The sequence below is a fragment of the Schistocerca americana genome, chromosome 6, assembly GCF_021461395.2.
Source record: "Schistocerca americana isolate TAMUIC-IGC-003095 chromosome 6, iqSchAmer2.1, whole genome shotgun sequence".
Lineage (NCBI taxonomy): Eukaryota > Metazoa > Arthropoda > Insecta > Orthoptera > Acrididae > Schistocerca > Schistocerca americana.
The window spans coordinates 334,557,651-334,576,155 of NC_060124.1; the positions used below are offsets into that span (position 1 = coordinate 334,557,651).

General features: G+C 40.2%; 1 protein-coding gene across 1 annotated transcript in view; it reads right to left on the minus strand.

Moving 5' to 3' along the window:
- Nucleotides 1-2,734: 2,734 nt before the first annotated feature.
- Nucleotides 2,735-18,505, minus strand: part of LOC124620124 (odorant receptor Or2-like) — a 63,737-nt gene continuing 47,966 nt past the window's right edge. Inside the window, exons 5-6 of the mRNA XM_047146794.1 lie at nucleotides 15,909-16,070; nucleotides 2,735-3,002 (exon numbers count right to left, since the gene is read on the minus strand). Coding sequence (XP_047002750.1) covers nucleotides 2,940-3,002; nucleotides 15,909-16,070 — 225 coding nt within the window. The 3' untranslated portion in view covers nucleotides 2,735-2,939. The remainder of the gene's footprint in view (nucleotides 3,003-15,908; nucleotides 16,071-18,505) is intronic.

Consider the following 18,505-nt stretch of genomic DNA (forward strand, 5'->3'; position numbering starts at 1 on the left):
ATTGAATGTTGCAAACGGAAGTCCGCTGTCAACTTAAATTCGTACTTTAGAGAAATACTAGTTTGTATTCTTGTGTAAACATGAATTTCTTGCCACTGATTAATAAGTTTCAATAGCTTTTGCAGTGACTACAGTTGTTAGGTGACGTAACTAATGTGATAACACATGACCACTAACTTTATATGATGGAATAAACTACATTAATTTCATTTAGTGGTTCTCAGTATTCGTCACGAAATACTTTCCGTAGCATAAGTAGACGTAGCAAATAATTAATTACACATAATGGAGGATATAAGAGTGCAGCCACCACTCATGTCACATCATTACAGTTTCATCTTAGCCCGAAATAAATTGCAGGTATTGACAATCTATGTAACTTTATGAGAGTCACTTCCAGTATTACCTAAAACAACTAAAAGTATCAAACTACTGATGTTGGTTTTGAGATAATATTGAGTTTTTATATAGCCCTCATTTCACATTCTGAGCTATCACTGAAAGGAAATGAACTTGATGTGGCGCTCTGTCTGCTGCTTATATACACTCCTGGAAATGGAAAATAGAACACATTGACACCGGTGTGTCAGACCCAACATACTTGCTCCGGACACTGCGAGAGGGCTGTACAAGCAATGATCACACGCACGGCACAGCGGACACACCAGGAACCGCGGTGTTGGCCGTCGAATGGCGCTAGCTGCGCAGCATTTGTGCACCGCCGCCGTCAGTGTCAGCCACTTTGCCGTGGCATACGGAGCTCCATCGCAGTCTTTAACACTGGTAGCATGCCGCGACAGCGTGGACGTGAACCGTATGTGCAGTTGACGGACTTTGAGCGAGGGCGTATAGTGGGCATGCGGGAGGCCGGGTGGACGTACCGCCGAATTGCTCAACACGTGGGGCGTGAGGTCTCCACAGTACATCGATGTTGTCACCAGTGGTCGGCGGAAGGTGCACGTTCCCGTTGACCTGGGACCGGACCGCAGCGACGCACGGATGCACGCCAAGACCGTAGGATCCTACGCAGTGCCGTAGGGGACCGCACCGCCACTTCCCAGCAAATTAGGGACACTGTTGCTCCTGGGGTATCGGCGAGGACCATTCGCAACCGTCTCCATGAAGCTGGGCTACGGTCCCGCACACCGTTAGGCCGTCTTCCGCTGACGCCCCAACATCGTGCAGCCCGCCTCCAGTGGTGTCGCGAGAGGCGTGAATGGAGGGACGAATGGAGATGTGTCGTCTTCAGCGATGACAGTCGCTTCTGCCTTGGTGCCAATGATGGTCGTATGCGTGTTTGGCGCCGTGCAGGTGAGCGCCACAATCAGGACTGCATACGACCGAGGCACACAGGGCCAACACCCGGCATCATGGTGTGGGGAGCGATCTCCTACACTGGCCGTACACCACTGGTGATCGTCGAGGGGACACTGAATAGTGCACTGTACATCCAAACCGTCATCGAACCCATCGTTCTCCCATTCCTAGACCGGCAAGGGAACTTGCTGTTCCAACAGGACAATGCACATCCGCATGTATCCCGTGCCACCCAACGTGCTCTAGAAGGTGTAAGTCAACTACCCTGGCCAGCAAGATCTCCGGATCTGTCCCCCATTGAGCATGTTTGGGACTGGATGAAACGTCGTCTCACGCGGTCTGCACGTCCAGCACGAACGCTGGTCCAACTGAGGCGCCAGGTGGAAATGGCATGGCAAGCCGTTCCACAGGACTACATCCAGCATCTCTACGATCGTCTCCATGGGAGAATAGCAGCCTGCATTGCTGCGAAAGGTGGATATACACTGTACTAGTGCCGACATTGTGCATGCTCTGTTGCCTGTGTCTATGTGCCTGTGGTTCTGTCAGTGTGATCATGTGATGTATCTGACCCCAGAAATGTGTCAATAAAGTTTCCCCTTCCTGGGACAATGAATTCACGGTGTTCTTATTTCAATTTCCAGGAGTGTATATATAACATAGTTCACGCTGAAAGTTCTTTTTATCAGTTTACTGACTGACAGGTAAAAAGTATCATAACAATGTAATAGCCAGTTACAGTAATTCTTCCTACTTGTCGAGAAGCATGGTATCTAGATGTTACTGGTGTCACAAGGCAACTTTATTTTAGCTTGAATAATAATTCCAAGCAATTTATTTAATTAAACCCTCATAAAATTATGTTGCAAAACAGAAGACAATATTAACTATATGCCTATGAAGAAGAAAGACTTAATTGTTCGACTTCCCTGTGTACTCTTCATACATTTTTATAGGTAATTCTTATTTGAAGTATTAAATGACTTTCGGTTTTGCTATTTTATTTTGAAGAGAAGCTGGAAAAACTGAACGACTTCTACTTCAGCACACCTCGTGTCAAAGGCCTTTCACAAAGGAAAAGAAAAAAATAGTGGTCCTAGAAGCATATTTTACTCCAGGTATGAGAAAGTGGTCATGACAGACAACGGACTTACAATGATTGTTGGTTGAAACAATGCTGGATGGGAAGAGATGGAGGTTGACATCAAAGCTCTGCAAATTTGGCAGCACGAAAGCTAAAATGAGGGATAAATTCAGTCATTACAATACTTCTGATGGTAACACAAATGTCTCAGAAGAATATTTACGTAAGGTTGTAACCGTAAGCATTTGCAGTGAAGTTTTTATGTACGTTATTGCCAACAGTACATTGTATGTATTGATGATGAGTTGGAAATGTCACACATACCATGGAACATGTTTTATCAGCTGTGGCTGGAATAGGTTCCCATCTCCTTTGTGGCATTAATTTCAGAGTGTCACTGAGCTATTCACTTGACACGGTGATTCGGACATTACTTATTATTTCAAAAGAAAGGATACAAGTCTTCACTACATAATATTAATTGGTGTTATTCATGTCATAGTTTTGTAACACAACAAAGCATTAAGACAAATTTTCGCTACTCTTGGTCATCCTTGAAATTTCGAAGAATGGCGAAGAATGAATAAGACACATTGACAACCTGAAAAGAAATAAAGGAACAGTTAGAAGCTATTCCTAGAATTATTACACTGTTACTTAAGAATTCTTAAGCCATTACTTTTCAGTATCTATTACCTGCATTAACATAGCCAATATAATTTCTGTACTGCCATAAAGATTGTAAGAAATAACGGTTTCATTGGTTAATAAGATAAAATTTGTTTCTATTATCAGTGCAACAGTTGTGTCAAAGTCAAAGAACTTGCTCTTTATTCTTTTGTCCCACTTCATTTTCTAGTGATAGAACATTGCAACACTTTCACAGGCTCATATATTAAATGATTTTTGGTAAAATGCGCGAAATAATAATAGGAAGTATGACAGTGAATAAGGTTATCTTGAATTAATAACAGTTGGTGGACAATGAATATGTGTGATTGTTAGCATTAAAGATTATTAAATTATTCTATACAAACGCAGGACTCCTAATGTTACATACACATGCTGTACACGTTGTTTCCGTCAGAACTTAGGAGACGACGGATAAACACAAGCAGTATTTATATTTATCAGATTGGTGCAGCACCGCACACTGCAACAGCGTATGTGAGAATGTTGAGGAACTTTTACCCTGGACGCCTCATTTCTTTTTTAAGTGACATGCTGTGGTGAACAAGGCCATCAAAGTTATTGGCCTGGCCATTTTCTTCTTGGGATATTTGCAAGAGCCTATCTATATTAATAAAACTCAAGGATTAATGTTGAACTCTGCTGTTAAAGAGGTGGATTTGACCGGAAAACGCCTGTGACTTCTAGCAGAGAGCTCAAAAGTGTATTCAAGAGACTTAACACCGCTTGGTTGACATAATGTTTCGTAAATAACTATGAAAGCCAAACATAAGAAGTTAACTTTGACTTTTTGTGTGTGAAACATCTTACTTTAAAATCGTCATAATATGGTTTAACTGAAAACCGTTTGTTTGGTGTAAGTCAGCTTTTAAATGCCATCTGAAAGGTCAGGTGGTATAACATCAAGCAATGTGGTTCAGGTAACATAACGCATAAAACTCTGAAGACAAATATTTGTGATAGTCCAGTGTAAATATCCTGTAAAGCCAATATGAAATATAGAAGTTACATTGTTGTGATCTGTGTTCAAATTATTAGGCTGAACACATGTACACAGCCATTAAGGTAGAATTATTTAGGGAGATACGCCATAGACAGAATCTTCTCTGTAAACAACTGTTAATGATTTACTAAATTTGTTTTCTTAATTCTATATCTTTAAGAACTTCTATAATCTTCATGGATCTAATAAGCGATTATGAGTGAGGTTCTGGACTACCTGTCAAACAACTAAAAAGTCGTAACCTCAATACCCAAGAGGTGCCACATTTATCGACATAAATCACGGAAATCTGACATTAAACAGAGGCCCGTGTGTGGATCACCCCTGAGTTGGCTTACTAGACATACAATTAATTTAATTACTTCAAACCCACAGCAAAATAAATGACATAATAGGGAATGAGAATGGGTGTGGTTGAAAAATTAATGACAAAGACCTATGGTATCACAAAGAGAATTGTTAGCTAATATCAAGTTGAAGAGAGAATAAACATACAAATAGAAACTTCAACTGTGTAACTAACTGGAATTTACGTGTAAATGAGACTGGCTACTGTGAGTGGAAGGATGTCAGTCTAGGTTAGCGCACTCTGCCGTATTGTTCCACTGATTGGTCTCTCACGTGAAGATACAATTAAATATACAATGGACACTGGGAGTAACAACTGCGAGTACAGCTGCTATGAAAAATGATGGTCATCAAAACGATTGATAGGCTTTTGAATTTTCCGAAGCTGTGCAACATTACTGATACAGCCGGTGAAAGACGAGACACTGTTGTCAGTGTGCGGGCTCTGCTGAAGTGTCGTACTGCGGTAGATGACCACCACATCCGCTGGTGATTATCTCACAAGCGCGAAAATATGAAGTTTCGCCCGCGTGTCCGGATGTCTTTACAACTAACTGCTCTCCCTCCGTAGAATCGAAAGAACTCTAGCGACTGTCCTCCGCGATGGTCGAGAAGCAATTCCTCGTCTCTCCCTTTTAGCTGAGAACCTTATGAAAAACAGCCATTCCTCCCGATGTTCAAGAATTAAGTTATCATGGCCCAGCATTGGTTACTCTGCCAATCATCTTTTCTAGCAAGAAGACCTGATCTTCCTCAATCAATCACTGGAGTGCAGTACACATTCTGTTCTCTGAAGAAACAGCACACAATGCCTGGAGGTCCTGCAGCCAAACTCCCGGCTCATTTCACAAGATGAGGGAAGCTCCCTAGTGAAAACAAGCTCCGTCTAGTGCATAAAATGATTTAGTGGGCACTGTTTCGGTGGGGCGTGGTGACACCTAAGAAATCCGACATCCGGAGAAATTGGCTGTTCCGTCTCACCGCTGTTTTAGCTGGGCGCCAGCCCGACGTTGCTTTGCCTGGACGAGCACATGGGATAGGGAGACCAGACTCCCACACAATGCCCACTCGCTAATGAAGCGGGCAGACCTGCGCCAGGATGCCCGGCGTCGCCATTTTCTAAAGAAGTGTCATTTCGGGTTCAGCCATGGCGTTCCCACCCTCTTGCTTGGCCGCTAGCGTAACAAGGCCGGCCCAGGGCCCATTTTGGTGACTCTAAAGGAATCCGCGAACTGGCTTGCTGCTTGGAGAACGTTCTAAAGCTACTCCTGCTGCAATGGTCACCTCCAGCACCCAAAAATCTGTTTAATTCTATTACTGCTACTGAAGTCATGCAAGTACTGTGAGATCAGTCAGTGGTTTACACTATCCCTAATAGTCCACCAGATTAATATCAATCAGGGAAAATTTCGATACTCCAAAGGCGGATGAAACTGTATGATAATAAAAAATAATAGAAGAGGTCCCTGACGGATATTACCACAGCAGTGGCCTGTCCAGAAGGCACCGCCGTCTTTCAGCTATGTGACACAGAAGGAGGTAAATCTACTTAGAAAGACTGTGTACACTTCGCTTGCTACTGTATGCGTACTATCATTTGCTACCATGTCAGTGTCAATAGGTAAACCATACTCTTCAATGCTATAGAACAATCAAGTTACAACAATATTAATACTCATGTGTTTATATATAGGAAGGACATAGTTTATAATCTTTTCTCGGTGTTGGTTGTCTGGAAGATTAACTTGTGCACCAGTCGATTTTCGGATTTTCGGATTGCCAATGTGCACAAATTGCAGAATGCTGTTAAATACAGCGCAGCAGCTGTTTTATAAGCTGCGGTCAGACATGCATAATCCCTTCCATAGTTAAACATGTAGCTTAAACAATTTTCTTGAGCTGAGGAAGATCTCAAAGTTTGTATTAATCATGTATCATGTTACATTGTAAGATGGGCCGGTGAAATTTGTTCACTACTGGGTTTGTGATTTGAAGTATAAGTAAATTACATATATTTACAGTTTGAGCTCGCCTTTGTGAAACATCCTTATGGTTATTTACGATAACATTGTTAGTCCCCTGGTAGTCTTATTCCTTCACACAGAAGTACGGGTTCGATCTTAATTAGTCACACATATCCATTCTGTCAAAAATTCCTGCAAAAAATTCTGTTATATAAAGATCAATAAACTAATAACCATCTACACGAAAGAGTTACAGTATTTCAGATAACTGGTCAATTTTAACGTATACAAACTTCCAGTTACTGGATTTCTAATATTTGCTAGAAGTAGTTACCAGTTACAATCATTCCAAATATTCCTCTCAACGCCACAGTCTCTCTCCTTCATAGCAGAGTTCTCAGCTTCTTCATGACACCATGACTAGTCCTCCCACTGCTAAAGTACAAATATATAATGGCATCCATCACCTAGACCTAGTGCTTCAACAAAAAACACCTTCAAATTTCAATTATTTGTTCTGAAAAATGCTTTTTTAAGCGTATGTTTAAAATCGGTATAGTGTTACTGAAGTAATGTGAAACATATAGTTATAGTTAACGAATTATAGTTGACATATAATTGTTGGTTTCTGCGGTTACATCTGACTCCAGATTTTTCCCAAACAATACAGTCAGATATAGCATCAAGTAGTTACCAACTTAGTAGAATGTACATGTTACCCCTGGAGTGCTATTCCCACATCGCAAACCACTTGTTACCGGTGGTACAGCAGGTCTTAACAACGGTTCTTTGTAGGTAATAAATTGTTGTTATTTGAAACATACGGAAGCCTGTTGACGTAGTAGACAAAATTGAGGTTTTAATGTCAATTTTACTTTTTGACACTAAAATCACGATTCTTTAATACTGGTCAATGTTTTCGAGGGAAGTGTTAAGGTCATGGTCTAATGTGCAGCTGGGGTGATATGGGACACCTGATACGTCTAGGTAAGACTCTCATGGGTGACACGTACGTAAGCATCCTGTCTGATCACCTTCAACAATTCATGTCCATTGTGCATTCCGATGGACTTGGGCAATTCCAGCAGGACAATGAGACACTCCACACGTCCAGATTTGCAACAGAGCAGCTCGAGGAACACTATTCTGAGTTTAAACACTCCCGCTGGCCACAAAACTCCCCAGACATAAACATTATTGAGCATATCTGGTATGCCGTACAACATGCTGTGCAGAAGTGATCTCTACCCCTAGTACTTTACGGATTTATGGACTCCTCTGAAGGACTCATGGTATCAGTTCCCTCCAGCACTACTTCAGACATTAGTCGAGTTCATGCCATGCTGGGGCTGCACATTAGACTGAACAGTCCCCGGCTTACATGCAGGGTCTATTGGATTCATGAGGATCTCTCCATACCCGTACACGTCCATCAGCTCAATAAAATTTGAAACGAAACTCGTCCGACCGGGCAACATGTTTCCAGCTATCAACAGTCCATTGTCGTTGTTGACAAGCCCAGACAAGACGCAATGCTTTGTGTCGTGCGGTCATCAAGGGTACAGGTCTGGGCCTTCGGCTCTGAAAGCCCAAATCGATGATGTCGAATGGTTGGCACGCTGACACTAGTTGATGATCCAGCATTCAAATTTGCAGCAATCTGCAGAACGGTTGCACTTCTGTCACGTTCAGCGATTCTCTCCAGTCGTCGTTGGTCCCATTCTTGCAGGATCTTTTTCCAGACGAAGCGATGTCGGAGAGTTAATGTTTTATCGGATTCCTGATATTCACGGTACAATCGTGAAATGATCGTAAGGGAAAATCGCCACTTCATAGCTACCTAGGAAATGCTGTATCCCATCGCCCTCGCATCGGCCATAACACCACGTTCAAACTCACTTAAATCTTGATAACCTGCCGTTGTAGCAGCAGTAACGAATCTAACAACTGCGCCAGATGCTTGTTGTCTTAAGTAGGCGTTGCCGACCAAAGCGCCGTATTGTGCCAGTTTACATATCTCTGTATTTAAATACGCATGCCTATGCCAGTTTCTTTGGCGCTTCAGTGTATGTCCATGTGTAAGAAAATAATGTGCTGTAATCAAGCATCGAATTTTAAGTGTTCATCCACACATGGAGCACTGTCTTCTTCAGCATGATAACGACAGATCACACACAGTGCTATGACATCTGCGTTTCACTGTCATAAATCATCCTCCACACAGTCCAGACTTGGCTGCATAAGACTTTCAACTATTTCCAGAACTTAAAGAAACCTTCGAGGACTTTACTTCGATGACGATAAAGCAGTTCAAGCACAAAGAAGGTTGTGGCTCTGTCAACTATGTCAAACATTCTACAGTGACAGTATCGAGAAACCGGTCTTTCATTGATGGGAAAGTGTTCGTCGACAGTGTGGCTGCGTTGAGAAACAAATATGTAGACATGAAGAATAGAGATGAAGAACGTTAAAAAAGTTATTTTGTTAAAAAGTTTAAAGTTGCCACACAAAAATTTCGCAGGCATTGCTTTTCAGTACGTGCTTATAGACTGTGCTAGATGTCGCGTCGTCTGTTTCTGGATAGCCATCGTTTCTCAGTTACAGTATGTAGGAGGTTTTTATCACAAATGTCAGTTCGTTTCATTTTTATCGTTCAGTGGATAGTTTGGATATACAGCGCAATTATTTGTGAGAGAATGTCTATCCACTTATATGACCCACGAAGTTTAAAACACATCCACATACGGAATATTACCATTTTGCTCAAATTTTCAATGATACTTGCATTCATCTGGGACAATTCTGAGTGGTGCTGTGTACCAAACTGCTAAATTAACGTCATGACATACCAATTCTGAATCCGACCACCATGATCGGTTAGGTGTTTAACTTGCCAGAGAAACTCTATCTGCAGCAACTGTTTTGTGCAACTTCCTTCCGAGTCTGTGTGGGCCAAACGAAAACGGAAAAACTTATCGATAATGCAACACATAATGATGCATATATCACTTTCTTCTCTATAAATGTTAGTGCATTAATAAATCTAGGTTTCTTTTCATAATTCAAGCGTTTCCTTAGCTTCAGCGACCTTTACCAGTTAACCTCAGAATGATGATAGTATGGCTTCCTTCTTCAACTTTTATATTCTGGAAACTTTTTCTGGTAACTTTTCACAAATTTTAGCGTATCTTTTAGTATTTTCTTCAACTACGACAGCGCTCGCAGATAACATATTGTCTGTCTGCCACATGTTCTCGAAATTTGTAGTAATCTGCTGATAATTCCCTTGGATTTTAGCGGTAATCAGTGGGTGATTCTTCTCAATTTCCCTGGTTTGACGCTTAAAACATTCGTTATTGTTTAAATTTTTGCATCAACATATGGGCAGATGTTCTATCTATGCAGCCCTTTTCTCTCAGCCTGAATGCTTCAAATGTGTACATACTTTTTCATATATAATATATGATGATGTAATTACCTCTTCGTTTACTTCATATGTATGCCATCTACATTAATTTCTCGTCACATACATACATCTATCATCTTTTAATAACGATCTCTTGGAAGTTTCATATTTATCATTCATCATTCAATTTTTTGGTTTTATCAATAACGAAAAAGCTGTACTGCGTGTTATTCCAGAGATCTCTGCAAATAACTATAAATTCAGTGAATGTCAAGTCGGCCCCTATTTGTGCTTGATAGGTATGTTTTAAATCCATATTACCTTGTTATAAAGTGACAATACGGTTGTATTATTCCTTACCAAGCGTTTTGGAATCCGAGAATATGTCTGGCTCAAATAAAAAATATTTGCTTCCATACGAAGACTGAATGAGCAACATTTTCGCTTTTGATCCTGATAGTCCACAGTAAAATCATTAAACATAAACACAGCATTCATCTTGACTCTTTCTAGCGGTGGTATATCACTGCTTTCACAGAATATCTTGTATGTTATACCGTCAGTGTCATCCAATAACTCCTCTACACTCTGGTATTTGCGCTGAAATAAAGTTTCTGAAAATTAATACACATCTTCGAAGTGAACTCCATCCACATGCGTTAACAATGATACTGTAACATTTATTGCTGTTATCCAAAAGACTCATAATTTTTGTCGTATATTGTAGGTCAGAAGTGCTCCATTCTTATTCTGTTTTTCAATAGGGTTGAGGTCCAGTCATCTACTATAATGTCCTTGAGTGGAGAGTATGTTTCTCCCACCAAACCATAATAATGAATACTTCTTTGCTGCATCATATAAGAAATTTCGTAAACAGAGAAGAAACGTTCATATGTCTCGTACTTTTTCATTTAATATACTCCTACATGTAGCAGGATACACGAACATGTTCAAATAAGAAGATACTTTTATGTGCACTTACGGTATAATGCAGTCATATACAGGGTGCTCCTTTGATAGCGACCGGGCCAAATATCTCACGAAATAAGCATCAAATGAAAAAAAATTACAAAGAACGAAACTCGTCTAACTTGAAGGGGGAAACCAGATGGCCCTATGGTTGGCCCGCTAGATGGCGCTCCCATACGCCAAACGGATAATAATTGCGTTTTTTTTTAATTGGAACCCTCATTTTTTATTACATATTCGTGTAGTACGTAAAGATATATGAATGTTTAAGTTGGACCACTTTTTTCGATTTGTGATAGATGGCGCTGTAATAGTCACAAACGTATAAGTACGTGGTATCACGTAACATTCCACCAGTGAGGACGATATTTGCTTCCTGATACATTACCCGTGTTAAACTGGACCGTTTACCAATTGCGGGAAGGTCGATATCTTGTTGATGTACGGCTATTGCGATCAAAATGCTCAACGGGCTTGTGCTATGTATGCTGCTCGGTATCCTGGACGACATCATCCAACTGTCCGCAATGTTCGGCGGATAGTTACGTTATTTAAGGAAATAGGAAGTGTTGAGCCACATGTGAAACGTCAACCGCGACCTGCAACAAATGATGATGCCCAAGTAGGTGTTTTAGCTGCTGTCGCGGCTAATTCGCACATCAATAGCAGACAAATTGCGCGAGAATCGGGAATCTCAAAAACGTCGGTGTTGAGATTGCTACATCAATATTGATTGCACCAGTAACATATTTTTATGCACCAGGAATTGCATGGCGATGACTCTGAACGTGATGTACAGTTCTGCCACTGGCCACAAGAGAAATTACGGGACGATGACAGATTTTTTGCACGCGTTCTATTTAGCGACGAAGCGTCATTCACCAACAGCGGTAACGTAAACCGGCGTAATATGCACTATTGGGCAACGGAAAATCCACGATGGCTGCGACAAGTGGAACATCAGCGACCTTGGCAGGTTAATGTATAGTGCGGCATTATGGGAGGAAGGATAATCGGCCCCATTTTATCGATGGAAATCTAAATGGTGCAATGTATGCTGATTTTATACGTAATGTTCTACCGATGTTACTACAAGATGTTTCACTGCATGACAGAATGGCGACGTACTTCCAACATGATGGACGTCCGGCACGTAGCTCGCGTGCGGTTGAAGTGGTATTGAATAGCATATTTCATGACAGGTGGATTGGTCGTTGAAGCACCATGCTATAGCCCGCACGTTCACCGGATCTGACGTCCCCGGATTTCTTTCTGTGGGGAAAGTTGAAGGATATTTGCTATCGTGATCTACCAACAACGCCTGACAACATGCGTCAGCGCATTGTCAATGCAAGTGCGAACATTACGGAAGGCGAACTACTTGCTGTTGAGAGGAATGTCGTTACACGTATTGCCAAATGCATTGAGGTTGACGGACATCATTTTGAGCATTTATTGCATTAATGTGGTATTTACAGGTAATCACGCTGGAACAGCATGCGTTCTCAGAAATGATAAGTTCACAAAGCTACATGTATCACATTGAAACAACCGAAATAAAATGTTCAAACGTACCTACGTTCTGTATTTTAATTTAAAAAACCTACCTGTTACCAACTGTTTGTCTAAAATTGTGAGCCACATGTTTTTGACTATTACAGTGTAATGTATCACAAAGCGAAAAAAGTTGTCCAACTAAAACATTCATATTTCTTTGCGTACTACGTGAATATGTAATAAAAGTGGGTGTTCCTATTTAAAAAAAACGCAGTTGATATCCGTTTGACCTATGGCAGCGCCATCTAGCGGGCCAACCATAGCGCCATCTGGTTTCCCTCTTCAAGCTAGACAAGTTTCGTTCTTTGTAGTTTTTTCGTTTGACGCTTATTTCGTGAGATACTTGGCCCGGTCACGATCAGTGGACCACTCTGCACATATTGCTATACATGGATGCACAGCATGCAGTGAAACACGGTATGATGATTTTGTATGTAAGATGTAGATGCTGATACTCTTTGTTAAGCCGGTGCATCGTTTTTACGAAAAACTGTACTCATATGCGTCGCGTCCATTGATAGCATGTTAGGAGACACAATTTGCATACATTTAATACTCAAAATTAGAAACCTTTACAGGCCATGGGAAGACCCTATCACATACTGCATGGTTGCCTGATAGCATTGATGGAGTCTGTTTAGGTGATGTATAATGTGACCAGTGACGGGCGACGCGTAGTAATGTTGCCACAGCCAACTTAAGTTCGTGTAATTGTTCAAACGCTAAATAAAGCATCCCTAAGTGTTTAAATAAATAAAATACCTGTTCTTGTCCTGTTAACGTTACATGAAGACGTCTGACACGGAGAGGAGGTAGCTGACATGTGTCTGAACTCTCTGCACTGGTTGACTTTTGAAAAGCTACGGCCCGATATTGTTTAAGCAGTAAACCGTTTAAAGAAAATGTTCACGCTTCAGCAATAAATAAAAAAAAAGTTTCTCCTACATGTTTAAAACACTACATACATGCCTGACGGCTATGGTTTGTAATAATATAACATAGAAGACCAATTGCGTCACATACACAAGGTGCCACCCTGGATTTTCGAAAAACGTTTCCCGCCATCTTAGGACTAACGTACTGTCTTCAGTAGTATATACGTCCACTGTAACTCAACACAGGTGATCCATATTGGATTTTAATGTCAGTAGGGTGGGGAGGAGAGAGGAGAGGGGGGAAATATTTTGCCTGTCCTAGAGCTATCAGGAGGAGGGGCAATGACGTTGACCTTGATATTAATAAGTGTTTGAGAGGGAAGGGACGTGGTCTTTGCGTGTGTTGTGTCTTATAGACAGCAAAAACTGGCTGCAAATGCTCGAGATACAATTATCATTCATTCACCAACACATGAATGATGTCATGACCGAAAAGTAAATGAATGCAGTTGATAATTTTTATCTCATGCTGATTAAAAGTGAGACATGAGCACACCAGATTTCGACTTATTCTTGAAGGTGAAAATCCTATGCAGAGACATCGTCTTTTTTTCTTTGGCTCAGAAATTCCATGCTGAACTGCTGAACGTAAACGTTGTATGGAACAGTTAAGTTTTCCAGGCACTGAAACTCTAAAATGAAAGTGATTCAGAATCACTGAGAGTATGGAATGCTGAAGAGATACCTTGAAACAAATTAACCCACAGATAAACAATACGTTTTATGTTAGCCTGCGGGCTTTCATAGTCATTGTCACTGAAGGTAAAATCATCTGGATTGTTAGGCCATGTCACGTTCCTCTTCAGTTTCTTCAGCTTCTTGCACAAACGAAGTTTCAATCTCTCTGTTGGGGATCTTCTAGTGTTCCCAGTTAGCTGACCTGCGACACCACAAGATCCTGATGAAGATCCCAACAGACGAGTTGAAATGTTGTTTGTGTTAGAAGAAATCGAAAAGGAACATGACACGACCAAACAAGCCACAAGATTTTACCTACAGACAAAATAGCGTTTTCCTAAAATGAACGCCGCATTTTTTTACTCATACAGTTATTCATTTAAACTTTTATTTCATTTCACAATCGATTTTGACTTCTTAAGCTTTTAACCAGCGATTAGTCGCATAGAAAAGCGTGCTGTACTACCACTATTAAATAGCAACAAAGTCGCATGAAAGCAAATTAACAAAAGGTTTGTTACCTAGGAAAGGTGTCACATATATACAAATTGCCGGACATTCACAATTTCTATTTAAATTCGTTTTTTTTGTAAATTTAATTGTTAATGATGATTAGCCAGTAGCTGGTGCACATAAGCAGGGAAATGTAGAAAGACAGAATGCTGACCAAAGCAAAAAAGCGAGGGCAGTCTAATAATTTCAGAGTCCTCGATACGTAGATTTCTGTGTGTATGAAAAGAAAAAGGAAACTAATAAAAATGAAATAAAAGTTAAGCTTTACAATATAGAAGTTCAAACATTTAAAATTACACATAGTTGATAGACAATATGAACAGTCCTAAATGTTAGTGTATAAACTATCAATAGTCAATACTATTTGTTAGTGTGGAAACTAGAAATGTAATTGTTACTTTAGATTCAATTAGCAGTGAGAACAATAGGAATAGTGTGGTTCTGTTTGTCTGATGATTAGTATATCTGTTTGATTTGTAAGTGAATTAAAATTTGCTTCTCGAAGAATATTTATTTTCTTCCCTTTCATTCTATTATGAATTTGATGTTTCTGGTAAATGTTTTGGAAAGTGTGTTTTTTGTGTATGAGATGTATCGTTAGAGTGTGGTGGTTCTGTTTGTCCGATGATTAGTATATCCGTTTGATTTGTAAGTGAATTAAAATTTGCTTCTCCAAGAATATTTAATTTCTTCCCTTTCATTCTATTATGAATTTGATGTTTCTGGTAAATGTTTTGGAAAGTGTGTATTTTGTGTATGAGATGTATCGTTAGAGTACTTGGACAATTTTCTTCACATATTGTGTGTTCTTTAAATCGAATTCTGAAAGTTCTTCCGGTTGGCCCAATTATACCATTTCACAATCGTCAAACCCAGTTTTATATATTTCTAACTTATTTAATGTTCCATTCTATGAAAAGTGTGTCTTATAATCCTTTTAACATGGTTGTCGGTGTGAAATCCAATTTTATTTTCGGTTTGTTTAAAAATGTTTGGTTCTTTGTTTGATATGTTACCGTAAAACGGGGAAACTGAGAAATTAGTCTTTTTTAACAGTTTTTTTTTTCTCTGGAATAATGTCATTCCTGGCTGATTTTCGTTTGTGCTTTTCTTTAATCACTTATGCTTCAAAATCGTTCTCTTTGGCTAAATTTTCAAGGATTGTTATTTCTTTGTTAATCTCATCTTCATAGCTACATGAAAGAATACTTTTTTTGAAAATTGCACCTTTTTCTTTCTCTTCTGTTCGTTCTGTGTCGTCTTTGCGAGTTCTTTTTGTTCGGTTATGAACAATGAGACTGTTTCTTTTATATGCTCCTCTATAACTTCCTTGCAATCTGTACGTACTCGTTCATTTTATTTATGAAATTTCCCTCATATTACATGATCGCTGCAATTAAGGCACGGTATGAGACAGACATTGTTCCAGAATTAGCCTCCTCACCGCCACGAATGACTCCCTGGAGAAGGGGAAGAACCCTCCAGCGGTGATTCGTAGAGGTCTCTGCGCGCGGTGCATCAGCAGAAGCAGCGACTTCTTGATGGAGAGGGGGCATCCCTGCAGTGACGTCACTGCGTCGTACGCCGCCACGGCCAGGTTCTCGCTCTGCAACAGTCCACCAGCACCCACTTCATTAATGTCCACGGTTATATACACAACAGTTCCGTGCATGTAAACATCTTCTGTTACTTTATCTCTGGAAGAAACTACGCAATCTTTAACTCGTTTCGAATTATAAATATATGGATCAGGAGCTTTGATAGCCTACGGTTCATGGTCAGAATCACACTGGAAAAATTACATTTTGAACATTATCACACTTCTCATAATTCGACTGTTACTCACGCTCAAACTATAGAGTTCACGACACATCTACTTCAAGGTAAATTACAATTGGCACCCCACAAAGGCCAGTCATCGGTCGTTTACTGCTCCAGCCTTGCCTAAAGACACACCCCGTTAATTTGAAGCAGAGGGAAGAACGAGATTGCCTCCAGTTAATGAAAGTATTTCAAAATGGAACATTTGCGCCGCAGTGAGTCTACGCTGATATGCCGCATTCTTCCAGCGCCAATAATCGAATTTTAGCGTTTCAAAGATAGCAATCTGATCGTGCATCTCAGGTCTGCAGTCTACCAATCTGAAAAAGGAGGAAGGGAGTAGTGAGAGACTGAAGCTTTGGTTTGCGCTCAGAATAAGTCCCCTGAAAATTGCCAATGAACGAAAAAGAATTGGAAAAAATAAGTTAACATATTTTCATATTTCCATGCACTGATACATAGCAGTAATATCTTTGGAAAACCTTCTTCCCTAAGGAAAGAGTATTATGTGAATGAAATGTAGTAACTAGAATTACACAAGATTAACTTGAATTCCACCGAGAAAATTTCGGAGGTTTTATAAAGATGTTTTCTCAGTGACTCGATACTAGGAACCAAAAGTCTTTTGTCAGTGATTAAAGCGTAATTGCTTTTCGTTTGATTTCTTAATCCTATTTGTCTTCGTGTCTGTACCGTATTGAGATGCTAAAATTAGTATATGAGTTTTGCTATTTGAGCAGCAAATTAACTGATAATTGCAGAAGTAGAGAGGATAGAAAATGCAGACTAGCAATAGCAAGAAAAAATTTCTGGTCAATGAGAATGGTTTGGCGTCTAATCAATTTAATGTTAGGAAGATAACTTTACTTTATACTAACACACAACTACTTCTCCAATGAGGGCAAGGTATACAAACAAAACTACGGCACAGCCAAGGGCACCCACATGGCACCCTCTTACGCCAACCTGTTTATGGGGCACCTAGAGGAATACATCCTTTTCTTTATGAGTTATCTGTGTTCTGATTAGTTTGATGCGGCCAGGCACGAATTCCTCTCCTGTGCCAACCTCTTCACCTAAGATTAGCACTTGCAACCTGCGTCCTCAATTATTTGCTGCATACACTCCAATCTCTCTCTTTCTATAAGCTTTTATCCTCTACAGCTCCCTCTAGTACCGTGGGAGTTACTCTGTGACGCCTTAACAGATGTCGTACCATCCTGTCCCTTATTGTCCTTTCATCGCCGATTCTCCTGAGAACCTCCTCATTCCTTATCTTAACAGTCCACCTAATTTTCAACATTATTCTGTAACACAGCATCTCAAATGCTTCGATTCTCTTCTCTTTCGGTTTTCCCACAGTCCATGTTTCACTGGCATACAATGCTGTACACCAAATGTAAATTTTTCAAAAATTTCTTCCTCAAATTAAGGCCTATATTTGATACTAATAGATTTCTCTTGGCCAGGAATGCCTTTTTCCAGGTGCTAATCTGCTTCTTATGTCGTCCTTGCTCCGTCCGTCATGGGTTATTTTGCCGTCTAGCCAGCAGAGTTCCTTGACATAGCCCACTTTGTAATGACTAATTATTATGTTAAGTTTCACGCTTTTCTTATTTATGCTACTTCTCATTAATTTTGTCTTTATTCGAATTACTCCCAATCCATATTCTGTACACATCAGACTGTTCATTCCATTCAACAGGTCCTCTAATTCTTCTTCACTTTCACTCAGGATAGCAATGCCATCAGCGAATAGTATCATTGATGCATGAATTGAACAGTAGGGACGAAAGCCATCAACCCGGTGTTACACCCTTTTTCTCTTCTTGTTCTCTCTTGGCTCTTGTACGTATTGTATATTACCTATCTTTCCTTATAGCTTACCCTTATTATTCTCAGAACTTCGAATATCCTGCATCATTTGACAGTGTCGAACACTTTTTCCAGGTCGACAGATCTTACGAATGTATCTTGGTTTTTCTTTAGTCTTGCTTCCATTATCAACTGCAACGCCAGAGTTGCCTCTCTAGAGCCTTTACCTTTCCTAAAGCCAAACTGGTCGTCGTCTAACATATCCCCGATGTTCTTTTCCGTCCTGCTGCATATTATTCTCGTCAACAAAGTCGATATATTAACAGTTAAGTTGATTGTGTGATAATTCCCACAATTGTCAGCTCTTGTAGTCTTCGGAACTGTGTGGATTGTGTTTTTCGAAAG